Raw genomic sequence first — 13,636 nt, forward strand, 5'->3', positions numbered from 1 at the left:
CTGTTTTGAACCCAGGCCCCGAGGAGCTCTCTCAGTTCCAGAGGGTCCTCGCCTCCCAGCTTCTCTTCTGTCTGACCGAGCGACACCTGTGGCTGTCGCTGTGGACCCACCCGGCCCACAGCGCCTTCACCCGGGGCCAGAGGGTCACTTGCAGCGCCCTGCTTCTACACCTCTACCTGGCCCTGGGGGCGGCATGGTACGGGGCCGTTGGAGCAGAGGGACACAGGTAGAAATAATGTTAAACCCATGGTAGAACTATTTCTCTGTATTTTTTTTATTGAATCTGTCTTGATTTTACAGGATCCATGTTGATTTACAGTGTGTCCGGTTTGTTTTTTTTAGCGGGCCGATTTCAGCCCACGTGCTTGTCAGCGTAGAGGCGGTTGCTGTGGGGATGACTGTTGCCGCGTTGATGTTTCCTCTCCAGTGTCTTCTCTGTTTCCTGTTCCGGAAGATTCCCAGCCAGGTCACCGACTAACTCACATAGCCTCTAATAGTTGTGGCGGTTTCGCCTACCACACGCCACCTAAGTGGACACAGGCAATTGAGTTGAAAACACATCAGTTTATTGTAAAGAGTGGGCAAGGTGGAACAAGCCCGGAGCAGATGGATAACATGTCACGACAGGGGCCTCTCTCCTGTGTGAGTGTGTGGGGATGGGGGTTTTACCTGTTGCTCATTAGAGTAAACAACGAGCAACAGGTAAAACCCCCATCCTCACACAGGCGTACAGCCACACTGATACTGGGCCCAATTACCCAGACCAAGGACAGGTGTAGCTAAAAAACCACCCCCCACGCCACAATAATGTTTTCCCACTGCCCCTGACCCCCCAATGTGCCAAGAACTCACTGGTCTTCAATACATTACATTACTTTATGTAATTACAATACACTTTATTACTATCTACCATTGTCAAATTGACTAAACGTATCGCCATACTGCAAAACAAGTCGAGCCGTAGTTTGGGAAACCCAAGTTCCACCAGCCACAGTATAAAGGTTGTTGCACGACTATTAGCATAATTACAGTACTATCAATATCAGTCCTTTTAGATAGCGAGATAGGTAGATGGAGGGGGTGAAATAGTACTAGATGTGTGGAAAAAACTCAAATTAGTTCAAAGTTCAAGTTCAAGAGATTATTCGTCACATACATATACATACAGTCATACATATATGCAGTGAAATGTCATGACACCTGGTGATTACGCACAATAAGCTCTAAAAATACAAAAAAATACCAAAATGTGCGTAATCGACACAAACATACACAGGCTTATCTAGGCTTTCCTTTTATCTGCAGACTGTAGAAATGTTCAAACAGTGTGTGTGTGTGTGTGTGTGTGTGTGTGGGTGTGTGTGTGTCTGTGTCTGTGTGTGTGTGTTGAGCATGTGCATATGTGCAAGAGATATAATGTTTGGCGGTTATTGCTTTCAATCTTAAAGGTTAATGCTGGCTTTGGAGATGAAGGTATATAAAATCGAATTCAAAAACCAAACAATAATTTCACATTTTAGTGATGATGGCAAAATAATCTACTGCTAATATTCTTGTTCTTGTTCTTGTTCTTGTTCTTCATCATCATAATAATAATAATAATCAAGGTCAGATTAATTATTTGGCCTTCAATCAATTGTAATTCAGAATGGATTGAACTAAATCAGTAGTTTTACCCTTAGTAATCTTAAGGGGAGGCTTTAATGTAGATATTAACTCTGTGTAACTGCATGTGTGTGTATGTGTGTGTGTATTAATGTCATGTTGGTGTGTATTCCAGGTGGCGCTGGACGTGTCGGTTCCCCCGTCTCCAGTCTGTCACTCGGTGGAAATGGAGGTCTACCTCGGCCAGTCGGCGCTCTCCGACCCCTCGTTCCTGTCTCTGCCGGGCTCCTCTAGCATGGCCGAGCGAGACAGCAGTCCCTCGTCTGTAAGGACACACACACACCTAAACACGCACACACACACATAAATCCTGAGTCAATGTGTCTCAATGCCGATCCGTGTAACCATCAGTTCCTTCGTCTAGTTGTTAGGAAGCAAGGCGTTCGACTCTGGAATCCTGGAGTTCTGGTCAGCTTCGGGGCTGGCCCCCGGAAGAGCCGTGGGGGTCCACGGCCGAGGCGAGGGCCTGGTGGGGTGGCGGTCCCGCTTGAGCCTAGCGGAGCTCCCGTCCTCCGAGCTGACCTTGGACGTGACCTCGGACTTAGCCCTGGACGGCGTTGAGGCTCCATCCCGTGCACGGCTGCTGCGTCGGAAGAAGGCCCTGACGCAGCTCCGCCTGGCCTCCCCCTCCCCCGCCGCTCTCGCTCTCTCTCCTTCGTCTGGTTTCGGTGTTCCCATGTTGCGTTCCTCCCACCAGCCTCCGAATCCAACCTCTTCCCTCGTTCGTACTGCCCCCTTTGACCCCCACAAGCTCTACCCACACCTGACATCCACTTTCCTCACTCAGTCCGGTAAGGGAGTAAATGGTGGAACCTTGAAACCATCATGTTTGTCTGATTTCCTTTCACTTTTTTTTTTTTTTTCACCTCATCAGAGGAGAACCTGCTGAGATCGATAGCGGCCGACACGGCGGAGGTGGACGTCAGTGCCTCCACCTCCGACAGTGGGCGCGACTCCCCCAGGACCACCTCCTCGTTCTCAAACACGTAGGCCCCCATGTAGCAACATTTGCGGTCCAGACTGATAACAGCTAATTAATACACTTCTTGAATTGTATAATGTGTTCAAAATTCCACTGAAACACCAGGCAAGCAGTCAAGCAATTCTCTCAATACTGGATCAATTTAAAATGCTTTGTTACCAATCACTGGATTGACTCCCAAATGATTGAAAAATAAGTCTTAGGTGAAAATATACCAGAGTTTTCTGTTAACTCAAAAGCACAGAAACATGAGAGAGCATTCCTGAGCAAGGTATAGTTTGACAACTGTATGAAACGCAAATAATACACAGCTCAAGACGGGAAAAACTTGCTGGAAATTCCATTATTTGTCTCGACGCAAACTTCTTCTGTTAATGCCTTTCCCGTGAACTTTGCCTTTTATTGTTCTGCGTACCTTTAGCCGGAGCGGTTCCTGCAGCAACTGGTCAGATAAGCCCCAGCTCGTCCCGGCCTCTTCCAGCTCTCTTTACAGGTGTCCTTCCACTCTGTCGCTCGGCTCCGTGGCCAGCACCTTCCTCCCGAGCCCGTCCCCCGACCCCATGCGCTCCCCTTCTGTAACCCGCATTGGTGAGTGGAGCAGTTCTGCCTTCCGCACACCACCCAAGTGACGTTTTCAGGGCCCTCTGGCCCAGAGACACAGACGTCGATGAGGCAGATGGAATATGTCATGACAGGGCTCCTATCCTGAGTGAGTGTGAGGATGGGGGTTTTAACCTGTTGCTCGTTAGCCCAACCAATGAGCAACAGGTATGCAGCCACCCTGACCCAATCAACTAGTTCCAGATCAGGTGTGGCTGCTCAAACCATCCCATCGACACGCCACAGTAAGTAAAAAGGACGATCCACCCGAAGACGACGTACTGACACTACCGTCCCTGTGACCCTCTTGCTCTCCGCTCCCCAAGGTGTGGCCCGTCGTCCGCCGGGCTGGGCGCTCCCCCCGTGGGCTCTGTGTGTGGTCTACCCCCTGGCGGCCGTGGTGCTGGCGGCATGCCTGGCGGTGGTCGGCCTCTATGGCAGCCGCTTCCCGAGAACGGTGCTGCTCATGTGGCTCGTCTCGGCTCTGTCTGCCTTCCTGGCGTCCGCTCTGGTGCTGGAGCCGCTCAAGGTGAGGCTTCAATGTTGCATCCTGTTTTTCTGTCAAAATACTGCCAAACTTCTGTGATGCTGGGATCGAAAGGCAACATAGAAGGCTAGCGATTGGGGCAGCCTTGATAAGCCAAAGTGCCATTCTGTAGCTTACCTTAAGACTCTTCGAAAAGGACCAATAGATAGATAGATAAACTGTTTGGTTAGGGTCTTCAGGTGCCTTAAAGCTTATCCATGCTTATGCTTTTTGTTTGAGCAGAGTATCTGGCCTTCTAAGCCTCATCAAATAAAGAAACACCGAAATGACCCCTCATCCTTTCATCCGCCCTTCCCTTCACGTCTGTCCCATGTGCAGGTTTTTGCCCAGGCTGTGCTGAACACGGCGTTGTGGCGGCCGGTCGATGCGGAGGTGGAAGACCTTTTGGCGCAGGAGTCCACGGTGAGGAGGGTTGAGGTGGAGCAGGGGAACAAGGTCCGTCCGCCCTGTGGGTTCGGCCTCCTGCAGGCCAGGGCGGAGGCGCGCAAAGTCAGGGCGCTGCGCTCCCTCATGAAGGTACGTACTAGGACTGAGACTGGTCATTTCACCAAGGCAGGGAAACTGGGGTTGTGATTAAGAACTACATGTCTAATTGAATTGAAATATGGCCTCAGTGTCTTTTATGTGAACATATTAATAAAATTGGCCTTATATTTGATGTAGGGGCAGGCAGTAAGGGACAATTGATTATCATTGCCCTAAACTAAACTATTCACGAGCAATAATTCAAGAGAAATACTTTGGTGAGGAATGATAGTAGATCGTTTGATCAGAAATATATCTGGTATTATTATTGTTTATAAATGTATTTATTTATTTATCCATCTATTTGTTTATTTATGTATTAATTTGTTTGTTTGTTTCTTTCTTTATTGATGAATTATCATTTTTATTGAGAGAGAGACACAATTTGGGGCCCATGTGTTCTCAATGTTTTATTGTTTTAATTTCATTTTTCACCCGTAGCACTGTGTGTGTCAGCTGCTGTTCCTGCTGCTGGTGCTGCTGGTGAACTACCAGGGTGTCCTGGAGGACCGGCAGGGCCGACTGCTGCTGTCCAGCGTCAGACGGACCCTCCACCAGGCCCCCAGGGGCCACGCCAACCTCACCTCACTCAAAGGGCAAGAGAAACACTGTCAAACTACACCACCAACACCAAGCTCACACTAAACACAGATTGCACTTGCAGTAAGGTACTTCTGAGGTGAAAAATTACATACAGTATTTACAGTATTATTTTTCTTTGCATTTATAATTATACATTTATTATTATCAGTGGCACTACCATTTTTTTACTACTTATTATTATCCACATCATTATTATTTCCATTAGTATTATTATCCTTATTATTGTTGTTATTACCGAGATTGCTGTTATGATAATAATTATTTTCACTACTATACTGCTATCTCACCACTATAGATAGATAAATTTATACAATATGGCCTACATATATTTACTATACCAGCACATTAACCAGTAGCATCATATACTATGCTTTAGATGTGTGCATATTTTATTTTATTTTTCTATTTCATTAAATTTTTTCCCATATCCATTTTTTTTTTACTGCTATTTTGTCAACTTTGCTGCTGCAACACATGAATACAGTCTTATCTTGTTGTATCTCGTCCTAATAAACATTAAGCACAAACATTTTAATGCGTGATCGATCTCCGTGCAGCTGGTGGGACGCCTGGCAGTGGATGGACCATATACTGGTGCCCCACCTCCACCAGAACCCGGCCCTGCGGCTTGTAGGTTTACCACGGTTACAGCGCACTCATCCCCTCTTCGCCCTGGAGACGGTCTCCCTTGGAAACAGCAGCATGGCGACACGTCACCTCCTCGTCGAGCTGCGCACGGCAGACCAGGCCAAGGCACAGTGAGTTTTTTACTAGAACCATTACCTGCACTCCGGTCTAACTTATTGGGATATCCCATGATGCTGTTCTGCATCATGGGATATCATGGGATCACCCTGCATCACCCTATTGGAAGAAATACAATATGAATCCTTAAATCTCCTCAATATGCTGATGCTGGAGATAATAACTCAGCTACCCAAAAATTGAATTTTGTCTCTTTCGATCCCGACAGGTTTGAAACTCTTCTTGTCCACTTCACACACTACCACCGGGAGTCTGCTCTGTTCGTGTGTGTGTCCGTTCGACTGGAGTGGGTTCAGGCGCAGAGAGTCGTCCCCTCTCTCTCCATACATCCCCTTTTCATCCCTCCCTCCTCCTCCGGACCTGACCTGCAGCTGGCACTTTCGGTAAAATATTCAAAGCACAGAAAAAACACAGAAAAAAAAAAGTATTAAATTGAACTATTTGAATCCTGGAGAGATCCTGGTCACAATACTGAAACACTGTAATTTCTGAATGATTAAAGTAGAAAATATGATATAATAATATACAATAAAAAAAGGATATTAGTGATCCGCTCCCGACTCCTACAGGTTCTCCTCCTCACCTCGGCTTTCCTCTTCCTGGGATGGGAACTCTGGGCTCTGGCCGCTGAGCGTTCCCAGTACCTGCGCCAAGGCCTGCGATTGCTCCAGCTCTGCCAGGCCTTCCTGTCCCTGGCGACGGCCATACTGCAACTGAACTTCCTGCAGCAGGCTTCCTCCTGTGCCCGCCAAGTAAAAAAACGCTATACCTCAAAAATCTCTTGATGGAAAAAAAAAGGACATACACAGCATGAAATGCATAATCACATTTGTTCCTAACCTGATATTGATATGTTTTGGAAGTAAACAAACTCAAAAGAGTTTCAAATACGGTAAAATACTAATAATATAATAGGTCATTATACTCTACATTACTAATAAAATACATTATGACGGACATCTGTTCAGAACATGCAAAAACTTCTTGAATCTTCCTCGAAAGCAGATTTCTATTATTTTTTCCTTTTTATATTTCTGTATTTTATTTGCATTATCTTGACGCTTGACTTTCTTTTCAGTTGTGTTTTGTCTGCTGTGCATCCATTCTTCAGTTTGTTTTCCTTTTATCCATGATTTTGTTGAAGCACTTCATGCATTTTGCATTTCATGTATGAAAGGTGTTGTATGAATAAAATGTATAATAATAATGATAATAATAACAATAATAATAATAATAATAATAATAATAAATTGTGGGGGTCTCTTCCCACAGGTAATGGTTCTGTGAGGGAGGTAGAGTCTTTCTGGCCGTGGTGTGCTGACATGCCGAGTGTTTTATTATCCATTTCAATATGTGGCACGCAGGCCACAATTATATATATATAACTGAGGAGTCTTATAATAATCGGGTCAATTATGGTCCTTATAGTCAATTACAGTCAATTATAGTTCCTCTGCCAGGCTGCTCGTGAGCCTGTGCGCCGATCTCCCCTGTAAGACAAAATAAAATGTTAAGAGTCAGACCAATCGACGGACCAATCGACCCAATCCACCCAATCGACCAAATCGGCCCAGCATGGCGGGCGCTGATTGAGTCGATTCGAGGCAGCTTGGTGGCCGCCGGAAAAGGGAACCATGCTGTTGTCTGCAGCTGGTGCTTGACCACGCATCTTTGTCCGCCACATACCCCCACCGTCCGCCTTAGGCCGGGGAGCCGTCCGGCCGACAGCCGACCCCCCCCAGTGCCCCCCCGAGAGCGGGAGAGAAAGTCAGCCACGACCATCTGCGCCGCCGACCTGTGGACCACCTGGAAGTTAAAGGGCTGGAGAGCCAGGTACCACCGGGTGATCCGGGCGTTTGTGTCCTTCATACAGTGGAGCCACTGCAGCGGGCGTGGTCAGAGGGTGAAAGCTCATTCCAGGAGGTAGGAGCGGAGGGAACCCACTGCCCATTTGATAGCGAGACACTCCTTCTCCACCGTGCTGTACCTCGACTCCCGCTCTGAGAGCTTGCAGCTGAGGTAGAGCACCGGACGCTTGGTCCCCTCAACCTCCTGGGACAAGAGTACGCCCAGCCCTCTGTTCGACGCGTCGGTCTGCAGACAGAAAGGGAGAGAGAAGTTAGGGTTAAACAGCACTGGCTTCCCACAGAGAGCTGACTTTACCCTTGCAAACCCTTGCTGGCACTTCTCTGACCACTGGACCGAATCTAGAGCATCTTTTCGAGTTAAGTCTGTCAAGGGGCTGGTTAGCTCTGAATAGTTGGGGACAAACCTCCTATAGTCACCAGCCAGCCCCAAGAACTGCCTCACCTCCTTCTTGGTCTTGGGTCTTGGCGTGTTTGTGACCGCAGCAGTTTTATCTAGCTGTGGTTGGACCAGGGCTTTGCCCAAGTGGTACCCCAGATACCAAAGAGGTATCTGGGGTATAAGCCAAACGGCGTGGAGAACGCAGATTTTTTCTTGAGACAAGGGAATCTGCCAGTAGCCCTTGGTTAAATCCAGTGTCGTGAAAAAACGAGCTGTACCTAACCGGTCGAGAAGTTCATCGACCGGGGCATTGGGTAGGCGTAAAACTTGGACACCGCGTTCACCCTTCGGTAGTCCACGCAGAACTGTACTGACCCATCAGGCTTACCCACCCGCATGATGGGACTAGACCAGTCACTCGTGGACTCCTCTATTACACCCATGTCCAGCATGGCCTCTAATTCTGCCTGCACGATGTTGTGTTTGTGTTCGGGCAGGCGATACGGCTGAGAGCGCACCTTCACCCCCGGGGTCGTCTCCACATGGTGGTGTATGAGGGACGTGAGGCCTGGTAGGCAGGAGAAAACATCAGAGAAGCGATGCTGAAGTGCATCGACGTTCGCCCTCTGGGACGGAGAGAGATGGTCACTTAACAGGGCCGTGGTATAATCAGCCGCATTTTAAACCGCTGGCCTCGATTCATCTCGCTAAATGACTGCCGTAACCAGTGCCACGGACGCCCCCTCCCTCCATTCTTTTAATAATGGTGGGAGGGGGCGTGTCTGCCTGTCAGATCGTTCTACCTCATAATCGACCTCGCTAACCCGCCGTGTGACTACAAAAGGCCCTTGCCACTTCGCGAGCAATTTAGAGCTGGACGTAGGGAGCAACACTCACACCTTGTCTCCTGGTGCAAATTGTCTGAGTTGAGCCCCCCGGCCGTATAAGAGGCGTTGACGTTCCTAAGCCTGGAGCAAATTCTCCTGTGATAATGGCCGAATCAACGCGTTACTTTGCTCTCAGGTCCATAACAGACTGTATTTCGTTCTTACTGGTGCTAGGACTTTACTCCCAGTTTTCTTTAATGAGGTCTACCACCCCCTGGGGCCTCCTGCCAAAGAAGAGTTCAAAGGGAGAAAATCCCGTGGAGCCCTGGGGAACCTCCCGCACCGCAAACAACAGGGGGTCCAACCACTTGTCCCAATTATGGCTATCATCGTAAATTAACATTTGAATCATGTTGTTCAGTGTTTTATTAAACCGCTCCCCCAGGCCGTCAGTCTGGGGATGGTAAACGCTGGTCCGAATTGAGCAGACGCCCAGTAACTCGTAAAGTTCGTAAAGTGTACGTGACATAAAGGTAGTGCCCTGGTCGGTCAGGATTTCCTTCGGAATCCCAACGGGATTGACGGGAGATGACCTGAAACAGCGCCTGCGCCACACTTTTGGCCGTAATGCTGCACGGAGGCACTGCCTCTGGGTACCGGGTTGCATAATCCACTAGGACTAACACAAAATGATACCCGCAGTCACTGCAGTCTAACAGCCCGATGAGGTCCATAGCGAGTCTTTCAAACGGGACCTCGACTAAGGGGAGGGGTCTCAATGGCGCTCTTGGCATAGCCGGAGGGTTGACTAACTGGCACTCAGGACATGCAGCGCACCATTTACGCACATCTGCCCAAATGCCCAGCCAATAGAAGCGGGCCATTATCCGCTGTCGTGTTTTCTCGTGACCGAGGTGACCGGCCATCAGGTTATGGTGAGCCGCCTGGAAGAGCATTTCCTGGCGGCTCTTCGGCACCAACAACTGGGTTATTTCCTCTCCTGTCTGAGGGTTGGGGCTCACTCAATATAAGCTGTCCCTAATCACTGAAAAATACTGGTGAGTGAGCACGGTGTCTGGGCGCGTCAATACGCCATTGATTTTAACTACCCCCCAAAGGCCACGCGTAGGGTGTCATCTCGCGACTGCTCCAGTGGAAAATAGTCGATAGGGAAGGTTAAAGGGACCACGGGAGACCCTACTTGGGATCCTGCTGCCCCGCACCCGTCGCCCGCCGACAACCACTCCACGTCACCGTGCGCCACGTAACACTCACATTTCCCTACCGGCCGTGAATGCACTCCCCCAGCCTCGTTCATCAATGCATCAAACCCTGACCAACACGTGCCCAAAATCAGGGAATGCGACAGGTGGGAACTAACCACAGCCTGTACCCTATGCCTTGACGAATTTGAGCCGGACCATCGGATAAATGTGAATATCCCCATGCACACAACAAAACTAAATCTGTGACACCTCCACCAAAGCCTGGGTCGAACCAGGTGTTGCTGGACCATCGTCAGCTATTAGCCCGAGTCCAGCAAAGCCTGATGTCTACCCCCTTGTAGCCCTACTGGTACCGGAGGAGGGGTCCGGCAGGCCGGCGACCCGGACCACCTGGCCGAGTTCCATCTGAGGACAGACGTGTCGGTCATGGCCAGGCCGCCCGCAGTGTCCGCACCCCTTGCTAGGCGTCTGCACAGCTCCCTGATTTCCCACGGCAGCACCGCCCTGGGAGCTGACGAGGGACAGAGAGGGGACAGCACGGGAAGGGGAGAGAGCGTCCAGCAGCACCACAGAACCTGGAACTGCGTAGGTCCTGGGGTCAGACATAGCTCCCCCCCGGACATTGTCCTCCGGGGCATCGGGACAAGCTGGGGACCCGACGAATCCCGCTTAGGTCCTGGGGTTGGACAAAGCGCCACCCCTGACATTGTCCTCCGGGGCACCATGACGGGCTGGGCATCTGGCGAATCCTGTGTGGATCCTGGGGACGGACGTTGCCCCCCCTGGGGTGTCCTCCAGGGCACTGTGACGGGCTGAGGACCCGGCGAATCCCGTGTAGGTCCTGGGGACGGACATAGCGTGGTCATTAGTGTGGTCATTAACACATGTATCCTTAACATTCTAGCTCCGGTCACGACCAGAAGACTTTTTGGACTTGCACAGCGTCGCCGCCCTGGCTGCCAAGTCTTCCCAGCTTGCCGCCTTGCTCCTGACACTGCTGGTTCTGAAGGTACCATGACAATGCTGCTTCTGGTGGTACGAGGCATTCACGTCAAACTCAGTAGGCCCTCACGCTCGCGTTTGTGTGCTGTTTCCGCCGTGTGCTCCAGCTGCTGGGCACCCTGCGCTTCGTGCGGCGGTGGGTACTGATCGGCAGAGTGCTGCGCTCGGCGTGGAAGGAGCTCAGCGCTGGGACCGCCCTGCTGCTGCTGCTGTTGTTGGCCTGCGCCCATACCGGACACATGGTACACAACCGAAACACACAACACAACCGAAACACTTGAACAACTAATTTTTACTTATCGTATCTGTTTCCCCTTTACTCTCAGCTCTTCTTCATGTCGGCGGATGATTTTGGATCGGTGCGGCAGGCGGGTATCTCTGCACTGTCTCTCCTGCGTGGCCGGCTGGTTCTCCGCAGGCTGTGCCGGGCCCACCCCGTCCTGGGCCCCCTCTACGGGATGCTGCTGACGGGGGGAGGCCTCTGGTTACTGGCCAGACTCTGCGGAGCCGTTCTCATCCGTACCTACAGGTAGAAATAAGTGACAAAGCAGTCTGGAGGTTAAGGAAAGAACACATTCTGAAACTATATGGGTCTGTGTGTGTTTTGATCACTGGTCCGTGGCTTTGACACGTTAATTCATATCAAGCACAGTCATATGTATAAAACCACAGTTCTAGCTGTAGATTTGCCAAGGAAATATGAGCATCTGTAGTTCAGGCAAAGGAAAATAAGATTCTTCATGCAATGAATTGATCTACTTATAACAAAGTCATCACCAGACTGTTGATTAATAGGAAAATCTTTATGGTTTACTGATTAAATCCTGGAGACAAATTTTATTTTCTGAACCAGCTTTCCAACTCTGGAGTTTATTGGCCATGACAGCAAACGCTGTCACAAATATGAAAATTCCTGCTTTTGAATGTCCTTCTTTAGTGAGAAATGGCAAATTCAGAATAAATTATTTACATTGTCGTTGTGTGGTAGATTGGTGCAGGTAGAGATGTACCGTCCAGCCATGGAACCACAGGATTACGAGATGGTGGAGTTCTTCATCAAGAGACTGAAGCTTTGGATGGGGCTCAGTAAGGCTAAAGAGGTAGAGAGCACATTGGTTGTTGGAGGAATCTCTGGAAGTTGTATCAGCCTTGACCATTTGATCCAATCTCTCTCTTTCCAGTTCAGGCACAGGGTGAAGTTTGAAGGCATGGATGCCCCTCCTTCCAGGTCCTCCAGGGTGTCGTGTCTCTCCACCATCACCCCCTCCATCTCCCTGTCCCCGTCCCCCCGCTCCTCGTCCTCGGCCCTTTCCATGCGGTCGGACGACTCGTCCTCATTGGAGCCCGGTTCAGACATCCAACACCACCTCGACCAACTGCTGCCCTGCGTCAACACCCTGCTGGCTCGCTTTGACTGTGTCAACCAGCTTATGGACGACCTCTGTGACCTGGAGATCCGACTGGAGGAGACTCAGAGCAGAGCGAAGGAGAGTAGGAGGAGGAACGGGATGAATAATAGACAGCAGGAGATCCCCGGGGGAAGGACGAGGTCCAGAGAGCAGGGAGGAGAAGCAGGGGGGTCAGGAGGGTCTGTCAGGACTAGGAAGATAGGATTGGTTAACCCCCACAGGCCACGGATCTTCCTCCCGTCCTCCTTTTCCGCCAACCCTCCAACCCTTCAATCCACCCCTTCTGCCCCGCTCCTCCCTTGTTCACGGTGCTCCTACTCTGAATCCTCTGGGCTGCAGACTCACCTCTCAGAGGCCGTGCTGGACCAGGGGCCATTCCCTGCCAGGATCCCTGGCATCGGAAGTTTCCCCAGAAGGAGAGCCTGGCATTCGGGGAGTTCCCATTCAGCCGATGCAGCTCTGAGGGCTCCAGGTGGAGCTGCTGGGTGTGGGGATGGAGGAAACAGCGGGGGCCTGACAACAAAAAGCAGGCCCAGGAGTGAGGAGGGAATCAGGCGCCACTTCAACAATGGCGCACCTGTCAAAAGAAAGGCCTGGATCTCTGAGGGCTCAGAGAACCAAGACTAACTGACAGACCTGAATAACACCATGAATAACTAACTCATGAGACAAGTTTTCACTGTTGACTCCTTTTTTCCTTTTATAACAAAACCAACTTGTGTAGAAGAGACGATATAGAGGATATTACTGAAAAATAAAGATGAACCACATGGAAGGATTTGCTTATTTAAAATAATTGTGGTCCTAACCAGACTAGAATATGAAACGCCATTGTTTTCTATCTGCACGCTTATGTACTGCGGAAATATTTAGGATGATTACAGAGTGCTCTAATCCTTATATCAACAGTAGTCCCCACTTTCAACAATGCATAAGCAAAAGATCTTTCCACGTGGATACGAGTGTAAACAAATGAGGGTTATCGCCTAATGAGGGTTATCGCTGACCCCGTTGCTTGGCTGGTTCGCGAGGAAACACGAGGAACGTATCCAAAGCTTTTGTAGATGCAGATGTGCAGTACACCGACCGAGTATTATTATTAACCCTCAAGGACGTGGTCTTCCAATTGGAATCAGCATGCGGGAGCCTGGCACGCCGTCCAACTGCCCTTGACGGGACATTGTTGCTTATCAAGGCAGCGCCTCAAGCAAGGCATTCTATAACCTCTATAAACAAAC

The 13,636-nt window shown here is 49.8% G+C and overlaps 1 protein-coding gene across 1 annotated transcript in view; it reads left to right on the forward strand.

Annotated features, from left to right (window-relative positions):
* Positions 1 to 13,025, forward strand: part of pkd1b (polycystic kidney disease 1b) — a gene marked incomplete at both ends in the record, with an annotated part of 28,446 nt that extends 15,421 nt beyond the window's left edge. Inside the window, 17 exons of the mRNA XM_080021233.1 lie at positions 16 to 226; positions 343 to 466; positions 1,781 to 1,930; positions 2,030 to 2,456; positions 2,540 to 2,651; positions 3,069 to 3,235; positions 3,574 to 3,776; positions 4,113 to 4,310; positions 4,761 to 4,915; positions 5,480 to 5,680; positions 5,896 to 6,070; positions 6,257 to 6,439; positions 10,892 to 10,996; positions 11,097 to 11,231; positions 11,316 to 11,518; positions 11,978 to 12,089; positions 12,171 to 13,025. Coding sequence (XP_079877359.1) covers positions 16 to 226; positions 343 to 466; positions 1,781 to 1,930; positions 2,030 to 2,456; positions 2,540 to 2,651; positions 3,069 to 3,235; positions 3,574 to 3,776; positions 4,113 to 4,310; positions 4,761 to 4,915; positions 5,480 to 5,680; positions 5,896 to 6,070; positions 6,257 to 6,439; positions 10,892 to 10,996; positions 11,097 to 11,231; positions 11,316 to 11,518; positions 11,978 to 12,089; positions 12,171 to 13,025 — 3,716 coding nt within the window. The remainder of the gene's footprint in view (positions 1 to 15; positions 227 to 342; positions 467 to 1,780; positions 1,931 to 2,029; positions 2,457 to 2,539; positions 2,652 to 3,068; positions 3,236 to 3,573; positions 3,777 to 4,112; positions 4,311 to 4,760; positions 4,916 to 5,479; positions 5,681 to 5,895; positions 6,071 to 6,256; positions 6,440 to 10,891; positions 10,997 to 11,096; positions 11,232 to 11,315; positions 11,519 to 11,977; positions 12,090 to 12,170) is intronic.
* Between the last annotated feature and the right edge of the window lie 611 nt (positions 13,026 to 13,636).

The sequence above is a fragment of the Zeus faber genome (genome assembly GCF_960531495.2).
Source record: "Zeus faber genome assembly, chromosome: 20".
Lineage (NCBI taxonomy): Eukaryota > Metazoa > Chordata > Actinopteri > Zeiformes > Zeidae > Zeus > Zeus faber.